The sequence below is a fragment of the Sceloporus occidentalis genome, unplaced genomic scaffold, assembly GCF_023333645.1.
Source record: "Sceloporus occidentalis isolate IW3139 unplaced genomic scaffold, rSceOcc1.0.p SCAF_8, whole genome shotgun sequence".
In the NCBI taxonomy this organism is placed as follows: domain Eukaryota; kingdom Metazoa; phylum Chordata; class Lepidosauria; order Squamata; family Phrynosomatidae; genus Sceloporus; species Sceloporus occidentalis.
Window position 1 is genome coordinate 46,106,296 of NW_028316988.1, and position 14,802 is coordinate 46,121,097.

Here is a 14,802-nt window from a genome sequence, read left to right on the forward strand (position 1 = left end):
AGGGTCATCCAGTGGCTTGCATGGCTGTGCAGAGAATCGAACCCTGGTCTCCAGTCTTAGTCCTACTCTCAAACCCATACAATACACTCTTGGCATATGACAGCTATATTTAAATATTTGAAGAGCCGCCATGTGGACAATGAAGCTTGTTTTCTGCTGTTACAGAAAGTAAGTCCTGAACCAATGGATTCAAATTCCAGGAAAGGAGATTCGGACTAAACAGTGGGAAGAAGTTTTTAACAGTAAGAGCTTTTGGACTGTGAAATAGGCTACCTTGGAAGGCGGTGAACTCTCCTTCATCGGAGATTTTCAAAGAAGTCATTTATTTATTCATGTATTTACTCATCCTACTCTCTTATCCATATGCCACCTTTCTCCCAGAATGGTACACAAGACAATTTTGTTGTTATTTGATTCCAGGTCAACTTTGGAGACCTTATGAATGAGAGATCTCAAAGCTCTGCGGTCACCAACAGCCTTGTTCAGTTCTTGCCTATTCATAGCATAGCATAGCATAGCATAGCATAGCATAGCATAGCATAGCATAGCATAGCATAGCATAGCATAGCATAGCATAGCATAGCATAGCATATATTATATTATATTATATTATATTATATTATATTATATTATATTATATTTATTCAGGGCAGCCATTGATTGAATCAATCCACCTGAAATGTGTTCTTCCTCTTTTCTTACTTCCTTCCATTTTACCTGTCTTTTCCAATGAGTCACGCCATCTCATGTCCAAAGTATGATGGTCAAAGATTAAAAGCAAGATTATCTTAAAACCTGCTAATGAAAAGTTAAAACACAACCAAACAACCATTGCGTGAAAACACTATTAGGTTCGATGGCCACCTCTCAGGGGTGCTTTCACATTGGGTCCCTTCATGGAACAGGTTTGGACTAGATGACCTCTGGGGTGTCTTCCATGATTCTACGATTTCACAAAATTGCATTCTAGTTCTGAACTGCCTCGTGTTCAAACATCAGTTCTGTAAAGAGGAAGACAAAAGGACAAGATAACTGCTTTCCAGGAAATGAACCGCCAAAGAATAAAGTTTACTGATTAGGTTATCTGGATTATGTAAATCCAATCGCTTTGCTTTGCTGAAGGACATTTTTCACTTCAGTGCCAGCACATCTTGGCGCAGTCATCAGATGGAGACATGAGGCCGTTTAATTGTTAGATCAGCCACCCTTTACGTAAGACCTTTAAATACTCTTCTATTTGGCACCAACTCTATTTAGGGATCAGCAAAGGCTTGTGCACACAAATGTGAATGGCTTCTAGATCACACAATCACACATTCAAAAACTTAGTATAACTCTTCCTGGGTTTCAGTGGAGGTTCAAAAGCTTGCAACAAGTATATTGTGCATTTCGGCTGGCCAATAAGGTCTCACTGTTTGGTGGATTTTTGTTTGAATTTACTAACTGGCCAACACAGCTAGCCCTGCATGTCTGGGGTATTTGCTTTGCATACAAAAGGTCTTTGCTCTAAACTTTGGCAAGCCTCGGTATCACTTTGTGTCAAGTAGCCAGTGATGAGAGCCAGTGTGGTGTAGTGGTTTAAGCATTGGACTACGACTATGGAGATCAGAGTTCAATTCCTTCCTCAGCCCTGGAAGCCGACTGGGTGACCTTGGGAGAGTCACACACTCTCAGCCCCAGGAAACCCCCTGATAGGTTTTAAGGCCTTGGGGTTGTCATAAATCAGAAAGTCATAAATCAGATTTGAAGGCACATAACAACAAGCCAGTGATATCAGAAACCACAGGGAAGGCCCTTAGCATGCATTCAGACATTTGGCAAGGACAGTCCCAATTAATCCCCTCTTCTCCCACTTTCTGGGGTGCATTTCAAACGTCCCAGTGTTTCTGTCCTACTCCCACTCTCCCCCTTTTGTCCTCAGCTTACTTCAATTGCTGCACACTGAATTTAATGTTCAAATGTTTGTTGTTGCTGTGTGCCTTCAAGTCATTTCTGACTTACGGTGACCGTAAGGCGTAGAGGGTGGGATGATGATGATGATGATGATGACAATAATAATAATAATAATAATAATAATAATAATAATAATAATATGCAAGAAGGGGCAAAGTCTTTGCACTTCCCAGTAGGCTCCAGCAAAAGCAAACTGCTGCAGCCTTTCCTAGCTTATGGCTACTTCCTCATTAATAGCTTTTTCCATCTTTATCAGACTCTTATGTCACTTGGCTACAGTGTCCCAATTTTCATCTGTGAAATGTTTGAGGGTATGCTACCCTTATCCACATACTTCAAATGAGAGTTGCACTTAAATTCAGAAGTAATAGGGAAACTTGACTGGAAGTGGCTTAGATGGTGCCATTCTTTCACTGAATGAAAACATCCAAGTAATTCAACCCAACCAACCGTGGCTCCGTTACATTGTTTGAAACCACCCTCTTGTTTCTCCATGGCTCTCCTTTGACTTTAGAAAATAGCAGCCACGCTCAGCACCTGAGTTTGGTATTAGAAAGAGAGGTGCATCTTGGTGCAACCATTTACATGTCACACACCCTCCAACATCTCAAGATGAAAATCAGGATATGTTTAGCCAAGTAATGTCAGAATGTAGTCAAGATGCCAAAAGTTATAAGCAAGGAAGAACATGATAGAAGAGTCTGCAGCAGTTTGTTTTTGCCTGAGCCTACAGGGGAATGGAGCAGTCTTCCCTTTCCTCTTGTCTTCTCTCCTCTCCACTTTTCTTAGATGACTGAGTAGAAACTACTTTTGCACTTGGAACTCAGTTTGCAGCAACCGAAGTAAGCTGAGGACCAAGAGGGAGGAGGAGAGAAAAACTGGGCCATTTTGAAGGAAAATGAAAAGTGGGATGGCAGAGAATTACTCAGGTTTTCTCTGCCAGATGGGGACCATTGGAGGATATATTTTGTGGGGGAGCCAATTATTTACTTTTCTCAATGGACGTTTTGTTGGTTGCTGACATTACCAAAGCATGATTTTTTTCTCCAGTAAAGAATTTGAGAATTTCCAAAAACTACTTTTCTTTCATCTTGGAGGCCAGCTTGAATAAAGCATATTCTGGATTGCCAAAATGAGTCTACGTTCCTTGGACTGCGGAGTTGAATCTTTTTTAATACGGCTTCCTCCAGCGTGTTGGATTATGTGTGTCCAATTTGTAGGCAAGTTAATTTATATAGGAAAACCTTTGCGCAGCAGTGAGCAGCTTTTAGAAATATAGAGGATTCACTGCTCCTCAGCCATAATTCTCCTGCCGATAATGAGCTGTCAAACTCCATTCATTATTATGAATGCATTCATTCATTACAATGAATTGGATCTAAGGTGTCACGATGGAGGAGGGAGGCAGGGCGGGGAGAAGCAACCAAGAATCAGGAGATTTATATTTTACTCTAGCATTGTTTACTCTCTTTGTATAAAAGGTGAGCAACGTGCTGTTGAGGAAAAGGCTGTGTTGTCATCATTGCAGTTGTCATCATTGCAGGGTCACCAGGTATCAGGGCCTTGCCTTGTCTCTGGTTTTCATGGGACCATCTCCAGGAGGGATAGAAAGGTGCAAATTCTCCAGTTGCAATGACCTCAGCTCCAGGCAAGAGGAAAGAGATGGATGCAAATCTTGCCATATAGAATCATAGCATTGGAAGAGACCCTAAGGGCCATCCAGTTGAACCCCCTGCCATGCAGGAATACACAGTCAAAGCACTCCCTGTGGCCATCTAGCCTCTGCTTAAAAACCTCCAAAGACGGAGATGCCACCACACTCAGAGGCAGCGAATTCCACTGTCAAGCAACTCTTACCATCAAGAACTTCTTCCTAATGTTCAGGTGGAATCTCTTTTCCTGTAGTTTGAACCCATTGCTCTGTGTCCTAGTCTCTGGAGAAGCAGATAACAAGTTTGTACCATCCTCAATATGACATCCCTTCAAATATTTAAACAGAGCTGCCATGTCATCCCGTAAACTCCTCTTCCTCAAGCTATATGTGCCCAGCTCCCTAAATCGCTACTCATCATAAGGCAAGGTTTCCAGACTATTCACCATTTTGGTTGTCCTCTTCTGGACGTGCTCCAGTTTGTCTTGAGTTGTGGTGACCACAACTGGGCACACTTTTCCAACTGTACTTGGATGGGAGTCCGCCAGTGAGTACCAGGTCTTGTCAGTTATATTTCAGAAGAAGAAACGGGTGGAACCACCTCTGAGGATTCCACTCCTAAGAAAACCCAGTGAAATCCATGCGGTTGCCATGAGTTGACAGACAACTTGAAGGCACATACACACACAAAGAAGAAGGCAGTAGAAAAAGAAGAAGAACCCATTACAGATGGATAGGCTCAATCCTAGAAGCCACAGCCCTGAGTTTGCAAAGCCTAAGCAGGGCTATTGATAACACTTGGAGGTTCCTCATTCATTGAGTTACTATCAGTCAAGGTCAACCGGACAGCTGTTAACAATAATAGAGAGCAAGCCAGCGTGGTCTAGTGGTTTGAATATTGGACTAGGACTCTGGGAGGCCAGGGTTCGAATCCATACTCACCTATTGAGTGACCTTGGGCAAGTCACACTCTCTCAGCATGAAAGGAAGGAAATTACAAACCTCTTCTGGATAAATCTTGCCAAAGAAACCCATGTTAGTGTCATTTTAGGGTTTGCATAAGTCAGAAGTGACGTGAATGTACACAAGAAGATCACGGCAGGGAGTATTCAGTGTTTTAAATTCTGTCCCCAAGACAGGAAAACCATGGCTTAAATGCCAACTAGAGAATTAACTTCTAACTAGACACAACTACGGCAAGCCCACTGGGTCACTTGCTGTACCATAAGTCAACACTTATGTAAATCCCATTTATTTGATGGATCAACCTTAGCTGAGATGAGCAACCAAGTTTAGATCTATAGCTGCTGGATAAAGTATGCACATAAAACCCATTCACCCATTTCGACTATCGATTCTGCCTTTTTGTGGGTATGGAGCTACATAGTTATGGACCTTCCATCTACTCCTGAAGTTTAAGTAGATATTTCTTTGCAGATACAAGGGATAAAAGATTGACCAACATTAATGAAAGCTAGTATTCTTCTCAGCATGTTAAAGTATACACCTCATGCCAAAGCCAATGCTTCTGCAACATATCTGCAGAACTGAATTGACACTTGCTTACCCATAAATATCAAATATGTATCCGTGTCCATAACGGGTTTAAATATGTTACTCACACCATCATCTACTTTTGCAGTGACCCCTGGTTCTTCTAGCCGTAGTGTGAGTTTAGCCTCGAGAGTCTCATTAACATAACTGAAAGCAACACACAAAAACATCGCAATGACCCTTTGCAACCATGCTTCTGTGTTTGTGAGATAACAATGTTGTTTCGACCTCATGTTTTATCCTGGTTCTGTTTTTGTTTTTGTTTGGGGTTGGGGTTTTGTTCGTGTTTTTTGGGGGGGAAGAATGGCATTGACTTGTTCAAACCTCATTTATCGCTAAATCACCTTTCTTCCTCTCTCCTTTTGATTTCCACTAGAGCTGCCATTTAAGTGTATCTGGGGAAACCTATAATCTTTTGCACAGCTCCGAAAGTTCACTTCAGAGGATGAATATAAGCACATGCTGAAGCCATTTGCCACTGAGCTGTGGTAGGATGATGCCACCTCTGCTCAATGATGAGTGGCTTCAGCAAGCCATTGGCCTCATTCCCACTTACAAAAAAAGCGGTTTGAGATCCGAATTGATGGATCGATTCGACAGCAGAGTGTTGTTCCCTCTACATTTGTCCTGATCACATTTTTTCCCTGTAAAATAACCCACTTGTGGTTCACATTCATGAATGAATTGGTTCAAAATGGACCCGCTCCAGATGGCCGAAGGGCAAATTTAATTGATTCCGATCCACATCTAGTTCACACTTGTGCAGAATCGTCCAAAAAGACGCAGAACAGATTAGCATCATTAAAAGTGCAACATTTTAAAAAACCCTATTTTCTACAGTTTTCACAGAGCCTTCTTTGGTTTTATTCTGGAGTGTCAAAATGCTAAAGTACCATAGCAGTGTTACACTAGTTAAACATTGGGATGGTTTTGTTTTGGTGCCACCTTTTCTATTTCCTTCACCCGGTCTCTGTTGAATCTGTGTCCTGGAAAAATAGTTTTGTTTACGGAGTTAGTTTTGTTTAGTTAGTTCCAGAATAATACGGCCGAGCAGAGATAACATTTCATGTCAGAAAATGCTGGGCTCATTTAAACTGACATGGGGAGTAGAAATGAAGTGGCGTTGGCAATGCCAGGGGTTCCCAGAAAATGCTTCGGGATGAACACAACGTTTATGTAGATCTCCAAAATAAAATTAGTTTTGTGCAAGGAAAAAAACCCGGCACTCCAGACCAGAGACATTTTGCTCATTTGAAGGGGCTCTTCCTTAACTCTAATATCCTGATGTTAAATGAAAGGTGACAAAAACCGTCAAAAGATGACCCTGTTCCAATGGTGGGATAAATTGTGTCCTTGCAGATTTGGTTGGAACACATTTTCCTTTAGCTCTAGTTTTCCCTTGGGAAATCAGAAGCAGCAACTTATTAAGGTTAAAGAGTTACTTTTTTTGAAGCATACATGTTGGTGTTTTTTTAGAAAGGAGATGGCATCAGGACTACTAAAGCGGTTAGCAAGAAGCACCAAGGGGCAAGGAGTGGGCATAAGGGAAGAGGGCTTAGGCCATGCAAACTGGAAGCAATACTGTACCTCAAGACACATTATTATTATTATTATTATTATTATTATTATTATTATTATTTCCTGCCTTTCCCCCAAAATTAGGGCTCAAAGCAGCTCACAGTCTAAGAACAATACAAGGAAAACCATACAAAAGGCGAGCATTAATATAGAATTGAACTGTCCACAGTCTCATAGCATCTCCAACTTTTCACAGGTGAAAACCAGGACATGAATGAGAATATGGTCAACATCACAGACATTATAAATAAGGAAGAACACACAAGCAAGGAGAGGTTGCCACGGTTTACTTTTGTCTGAGCCCATTGGGAAGGGGAAGACATCATCCACTTCATCTCCAGCCATGTTTCCTCGCTGCTTCTGACTTTAGCTGCAGTTCTCCTTTAGGGCTGGGGTAGAGGTGGCATGCTCTCAAACATTTCACAGGTGAAAACCAGGACACATGGTGCCAAGTAACGTCAGAGCATGGTTGAGATGGAAAAATATATTACAATAAAGCAGAAGAGTCTGTAGCAGTCTGCTTTTGCCTGAGTCCACTGGGAAGGGCAGGTTTCCTCCCATTCCTCTTCCTTTGCTGAGCCAACTGAGTGCAAACCACCTTTGCACTTTGAACTCAGTTTGCAGCAATTGAAGTAAGCTGAGGACAAAGAGGCAAAGTGGGAAGAGGAGGACATTTTAAAAGGAGCTTAAAAGGTGGAAGGGCACAGGATAAATTGGGACTCTCCCTTTTCGAATAGAAGATGGTTGGAAGGTATGGGGTCATTATCCCACCTCCGCCCTCACACTACGAAAATACAAACTCAGTGGAGAAGACCTGTGTATCCTTGTGTAACAGGAGACCAAAAGATGAGGGATATCTCTATATTTACACAGAGATAGATAATGTAAACGTTGACACCCTTAATTCATACAGTATAGTATTCCCGATAAGAGGAAGAGCAATCTGAATCATGGTTGTGGAGTTCTTGGGTGTTTTTGCTTTTCCTTTAATGGTACAATAACCTCGTCTTTGATTGGAAAAACAGCCCCTCTCTTTGTTCATGTGGACATGGATTAAAACTACAGGGACACAAACGGTAAGAATTATCAGCAATTCCTTGCAAAAATAGTAATAAGGAGAAGAAAAGAAAGGCTAAGGCCAGGGGAGGAAAAATAGAACAAAGTTTGATCCCAGATTACAAGTGCATTCTTTGGAGCAGCCTGTATTACAGCAATTCCCAGAATTAAAGGCATGGCAATGTCAATCTGCATCACTATACAAAGGGATCTTTTAGCACCTTTGAGACTGGGAGGAAGAGGTTTTGTACTGTATAATAAGAATTTATTATTATCATTATTACTTTGTAATAGCATATGCTTTTGTAGACTCAGTAAACTTTAATAGATGCATTTCATAAACTCAGTATACTTCATGAGATGTACCTAATATGAAATAGGCTGAGTCTATGGAAGCTTATGCTACAAACATCTTTCTCAAAGCTGCTATAAGCGTACTCTCTATAGTAATATGTAGAGTTTAACTGAAGCTAGAAGTCAGCTACGTCAACCCTAGATATTTTGTTGGCTAAACTGAATCCCACATTGTATTCTGCAGCCCACTCTTAGATCCAAAATATTAAAACCTTCTGATGAATCCTTCAGAACCAATGTAGAATCCTGCCCACCCAAATCAGAATACTGTAGTACCCTAAGCATGTCCTTTTCCATGCTGGATGGCAGGACTATCCCTGTGTTTCCCAAGCAAAGTCTGTTTTGGAACAGACAAAGGCATAAAAAAATGAGACAGTGTCTGCAAGCATGTACCTTTTTTTGGAGCTGGATGGTGACCACCTGAAACATATGTTGAATCCTCCACTGCAAGTAAGATCTATCTATTGCTTTTAGTCACAACTAGCTGAATGGAACCTCCAGACGTATACAAGACACTGTATAACAGCCATTAGAAATGCCCAAATGGAGAGATGTGTCACCTCCACGGCCTACATAGGGCTTTGGCTGTGCATTGTCAGAAATAGGATACTAGGCAAAAATAATCTGACCTAGAAAACCTCTTCCTATGTTCTTAAAAACATAACAAAACACTTGACAACCTCTGTCAACACAGGAGTGCATTGTACAGTCTTTCTGGATGCATCTGCCCCAAAGATGCCCATTCACCCTGGACTGACCTGCATTGATGTGTAAATCAAATGCTCTGGAGTGCTATCTGCCAGTGCTTTTTCCCTTCAGAGGAAATGCCCACCTCCCAACTTTTGAGTCAGTGCACCACACTTGAAGTTGCTAGGCATGAAATACATGTGCAGCAGGCACAGAGGCTGAGTAATGCTGACAATGCCGCAGAAAAACGTGACTGCCGCTCGTATTTGAGGGCTTTCTTGACCTCCTCGTTTGACTGGGAGATGTAATCGAGGGTATGGAGGACATTGTACTCAATGCTGTTGATGGTCTCCCCCTGTTCGGCCACCAGGACCTCAAAGTGCATGAAGAGGGAGTGCAGCTCACTGATCTGGGCCTCCAAGTCAAGCAGCTGTTGGTGGCGCACTTGTGCCATGGCCAGGTGTTGCTTGGCTTTGAGCACTTCCAAGTCTTGGCCCACGATGCGCGGTGCCACAGGGCTCTCCACCAGGCGTTTGATGTCCTCCTCCTGGAGACTCAAGCCAGCCAGTTCTGTTTGTCTCCTGATTTGCTCCTTCAGCTTCTCGACGTACTGGGTCTCCTTGGCATAATGGTGGGTGATGATCTCGCGATAGCGGTTGATCAGGACGGAGAGCTGGTTATGGCGGATGCGGTGGATGGCCAGCCACTGCCGGCTGTCTCTGGTGAGGGACTCTTGGATGTCATTGAGCTTTGGCTGAAGGGTTTTGGCCTCGCTGGTGAAAAAGTCTTTAACCTTACCAAGCTCTTTCTTCTGTTCACAAATGCTTTCCTCCGTGGTACAGCACAGTACCTGCTGTTGCTTCTTGTCAATGTTCTCCGATAACTCTTCCAGCTTATCCAGAGCTAAGGAGAGGCTGGTAATTTCCTGGAACACTTTGCTCATGAGATTGCCTTCCTCTTCCTTGAAAATGGGGTTGTCGAAGGAAAGAGTCGAGTCCAGATCCCAAGCATCTGCGTCTTCATTCACTCGGTTCTTCAGCTCCTCTAATCTGTCCTTCATCTTCAGCTCTCCTCCAAGCTGGAGGCATCTGTACAAGAGGAGGAGAGTCAGGCATGCCCATTAGCTTTTACAAGGATTCTAAGAGAGTTTTGGAACTTTTGCGTCAGTGAAGGCCTTTAAAAAAAAGAAAGAAAGAATGAGAAAGGAAAACTTCCCTCCCTTAAAGCTATTGCAAATATTGACCCTGGCCATAAGCATCTAAAACCAGCATTTGCTCTCTATCACATGGTTAACTCCGACCGGCTGGACTAGATTCCATGCCAGGTGTGGGTGGCACGCAGCCCAATGGCAGAACATAAGCTTCAGGAATGAACTTTCTGAGTGCAGTCATGGGGAAACATGAAAGGGAGGGAGGGGACATTTCAAACCAGACTCAGCCGACTCCAAAGGTGACCCTACGGAAACATGAATTGCCAGCATTTAATAGCCGCAAGAAGCTGTGTGTGTATTTCATGAATCCACAATCACATTGTTCATGCACAGGAATGAATAAAAGCTCAGCTGATTTAAAAAAAAAACAAGTTGCCTCATCATCATCATCATCATTAGCTGGAAGTACCTTTTTATGTTGCAAATGGATGTTAAATTTCCTGGACTTTGAGAATCTCCCAGCTGCCGCATGGCCAGAAGGAGAAGGTGCCAGCGTGCAAGAGATACCCCTCCGTACCATCCGAACTGATTTGTAAAACAGCAAAATGCAGGCCTATGACTAACATCTTCAATTTTTTTCCCTCCTGTATGGTTTTTACTACCTTGCCTGATGAAGAAGCCAGTGGAGCTTTGAAAGCTTGCAACATGTATATTGCGTGTTTTGGTTGGCCAATAAAGGTATCACTGTTGGGTGGATTTTTGATGTTATTAAATTTGCTGCATGGCCAACACAGACCCCTGGATGTTTTCTGAAATCCTTTGGGTTAATCTCACTTAAAGTACTGTATAGACCCATTAAATGAATTGTTCAATGGTGAGTCAATACATAGATAAATCTAATTAATTCCATGGCTCCACTCTAGTTGAGGCTTTTTTGTTGTTCTTGCATCAATTTCAACTCATGGCAACTCTGTGGATGAAATGACTCCAAAACCCTCTGGCTCAACCTTCTGCTCAGGTCCTGTAGGCCTAGGCCCATGTCATCCCAAACTGAGGCTAACCATCAAGCTTGTTTTCTGCTGCTACAGAGAACAGGACCCAGAGCAATGGATGCAAGTGCCAGGAAAAGAGATTCCAGCTCAACATTAGGAGGAACTTCCTGACAGTAAGAGCTGTTTGACAGTGGAAGACATTCCCTCGGAGAGTGGTGGAGTCTCCTTCTTTGGTGGCTTTCAAACAAAGGCTGGATGGTCATCTGTTGGGAATGCTTTGATTGTGTCTTCCTGCATGACATCTCTTCTAACTCTATGCTCTTATGAGTAGTGTGGGATGCTGAGCCATTCTGAAATAATCTGGCCAAACTGGGCCACCACGCTGAGCCTCTTCAGGCATTATCAATCAGGTGTTTACTCAGCGATTAACCACTACAAATATTAAGGCAGTGATTGTCATTAAGCTGTTCAGCCTTACCAGAAATAATAAAGTCTGCCTGCAATCTGCCATATGTACACTTGCCTCAAAGTAAGCTCCACCAAATATATGGAGCTTTAAGTACACAGTCTACGCACATATTGTGTTTCGAAGACTCTTCCTATTTGAGGATGTTTCAATGACAACGGATGGGAAAAGAAATCCACCCACTCATTGCAAGCAGGCAAAATTAACAACAACCTGCCTACCAATGTCAAGGCCTTACAAACAGTTACAAACACCTTACAAACAGTTCTGAGGTCTATGGGTGCAGGCAGGGCTGGCAGGGTGAAAGTCGCCAAGACTGTTATTGTTGTTTTATTAGTAGGGGCTATGACATAATCTGCCACTCCTCTGTTTCCTCTGAGTTTAGCATTGATTCCCCACAGTGAATGGAGAACTAAATGGGTTTTCCAGCAATGGTGTGTTGCGGTATGTTCCTGGTTGAGATAAAAACTGCTGGGCATTGTTTTAGATCAACACAGCCACTTGTTCCAGGATGCCTTGCTGGGAAAACAGAAGCAGTTACCTGTGATTTGGGGTACATCCAGACTTAAAAGAGAGGATTTTGTTCCTGTTCTTTCCCCTTTTATTTTGGAGAGCCGTACGCATTTTGTTTGTCCCAGAATATTTTCTTTTAGTACCTGACCCGACCTTTATTTTACTCCAGTATAAAACCGGGAAAACGGGGAAAACAAACTGGAACTTTTTGAGTCAATTGGGATGCACTAAAAGATGTATCTGATCATGAAAGATGTGTAGTACCACCTCTCTCCATGGCCTACCAGGGAATTCTTAGGGCTTTAATAGTTCACGATATGAAGTAGCTTCTAGCAGATATATTGAGCATTTGTTTAATATTTATTCAGGTTTAGTGGAGATCCTGTGTATGGACACCAATTCCTCTGTCCATACATAGCACTTTGTGACATACTGGTATGCATTGTGAACATGGGAGGATGAGCTCCTACTGTATATTGGCAGGGAGATATATATATATATATATATATATATATATATATATATATATATATATAAAAATACCAGCCTGCAAAAGCTACCATGGCAATACTCTAAAATGCAAATCCCAAGATTCCACAGGATGTGGCTTTGGTAGCTAAAGTGGAATCATATCAGTACAACTGTTAGTGTGAAGGACCCCCCGATTACCCAGATACAGCCAGACTACCTGCAATTGAGCATCTCATGGTGGAAGGCTTCTTAGAATGGAATGAATGTGGGATGCATGTTCCTGTTCTAGAACTCTGCTGACTGCATTCTGCCAATGGTTGCCTAGACAGAGCCTCCACATCCTTCCATTCTTGTCCAGTTACATAGCTCATGTCAAATGAGTACAGCATTATCCACATTTTGGAATCACTAGACTAATGAGAGGTCACTAGTCTTTTGATAGTGAAAATAGGCATGGTCCATTTCATTCATGATGTATGATCCAGTTATAAGGTCCTGGATTTGTTCATATGAACATGTGATCACTGAAGTGTCTTCCTCAATCTGACTGCAGCGCTTTTCTGCTACTTGCAATGTTTTCTGGGCAAAGGCAATAGGGGCAAGTTAGCCACCCTCTTGTCTGTGTTCCATCCTACTCCATAGGATGAGGATGCTGAAATTATAGTGTGTCTTGTTCGAGCCAATGTTATGCACAAGTTATTGGTCAGAGTGGTTCTGATCTCCCAGAAAGCTTTTTCCTAACTTGGACTTGGAATAGGAACCCAGATCTCCCAAAATCCAACACCCAAACCACTACGCCATTCTATGTATGCATGCACCTTCAAGTCTCCTATTGACTTATGGTGACCCCATGAATTTCATAGTGTTTTTTTAGGAACGGAATATTCAGAGGTGGTTTTGCCAGTTCCTGTCTCTGAAATATAGCTTGCAGCACCTGGCATTCATTGACGGTCTCCCATCCAGTTACTAAGCAGAGCTGACCTTGCTTAGCTTGCAAGATCAGATGGGATTCAGTGTCTTTAGGATATCTAGGTTATTCCACTCTGCTCTAATATCTCTACAATCTGCCAGCTATTCCCTTTGTCATTCAGCAGAGAACGAATTATGCCAGCTGAGACATTCCGGCCATGCTTTGGAGCCGAAAGTAATTCATATGCCTCTTGAATACAATAGAAGTAGAAGGTACAGTCCATATGAGTGTACTTTGAGCTACTAAAGGGACTTTTGTGTTCATGCCTTTCTTGGAAGGATGTTAAAGATTTGCCAAGTTAGCACAGACTCGGTATTCCTGTTCCTTGTACTGTGTTCCAGTTGTGCTGGGAATGGTTCTTTTAGTTCCAGATCGGCAGCTTCCCCTCTTGCTCTTGCGATGCTGGTGTGTTGGTGGCTGGCTCAGTCTGTGATCTCTGTCAATGATTTACCTGTGCCTCTCCTGGGACTAAGGACTCAATTCCAGTTCCTAAGGGAAAAAAGAGAGAAGAACAAATCTAATTGAGATTTCTGAAGTTTATGGGAAGGAAATGCGGGAAGGAACAACGCAAGAGAAACTCCATTAAATCCAGAACAAAACCCACAACGGAGAGAAGGAACCCAGAAGAAGCACACCTGAGATTAGGATTGCAGTTTTTTGATAGATTGTGTGAGTTTATCACACAAAGGAGACTGGGAGTTTATCCCGTGAATATCCCAGAAAATTTGTGTAGTTATGCAAAACGATTTCATACAATCGCACAAAACCCACCATTAAAGTGGTCAGAACGATATCGGAGCAATGCGGGTCGAATGTGCGCTCAAATGGAAACGATGCAACCATGATTCACATCCTGATCCGCGTTATAAACCAGTGGGAATGGGGCCAAAGAAGCATTAATGCACATCTTTTTACTCTTGGGATTTCAGCGACAATGCGTTTCCGATATTGCTTTATCTGTACAGTTGTGTGTGATAATCATTCACACAATTATTCGCCATTTTCACTTTATTCGAGGGATGCTTTAAATCTGCTTTGGTCTTGGTCAATACTTTGAATTGCGCCCAGAAACAATCCAAAAACTGATGGAGCTGCATAGAAGTCTCAAGGAATGCATTCTAGCCATCTTGCAAAATTGAATCTGGGACCTTTTGGATGTCAAGCATGTGCTGCACTCCTGAGTTAGAAACCCTCCTCTTGATCCAAATTGCACTCACAGCAGCAAAAACATGGAGATGTTTAAGAATAGAGGTTACACAAGAAAGTAGATGTTTGTGTTGTTAATGGAATTTAAATTTCATTTCCTGGATTTTCAGATAGATGCTTTGTCTTCCAGGAAGGTGATGGCAAAGCTCCTCTGAACCAACCTTGCCACTATAGGTTCACCTTAGGGTCACCATAAGTCAG

The 14,802-nt window shown here is 42.4% G+C and overlaps 1 protein-coding gene across 1 annotated transcript; it reads right to left on the reverse strand.

The window, feature by feature from the left end:
- Positions 1 to 696: 696 nt before the first annotated feature.
- Positions 697 to 9,983, reverse strand: LOC149308825 (syntaxin-3-like). The gene is made up of 2 exons (XM_089536526.1): positions 8,905 to 9,983; positions 697 to 1,001 (listed from the first exon to the last, which is right to left on the reverse strand). The coding sequence occupies exon 1, from the start codon at positions 9,891 to 9,893 to the stop codon at positions 8,994 to 8,996; it is 900 nt and encodes a 299-aa protein (XP_089392652.1). The 5' UTR covers positions 9,894 to 9,983; the 3' UTR covers positions 697 to 1,001; positions 8,905 to 8,993.
- Between the last annotated feature and the right edge of the window lie 4,819 nt (positions 9,984 to 14,802).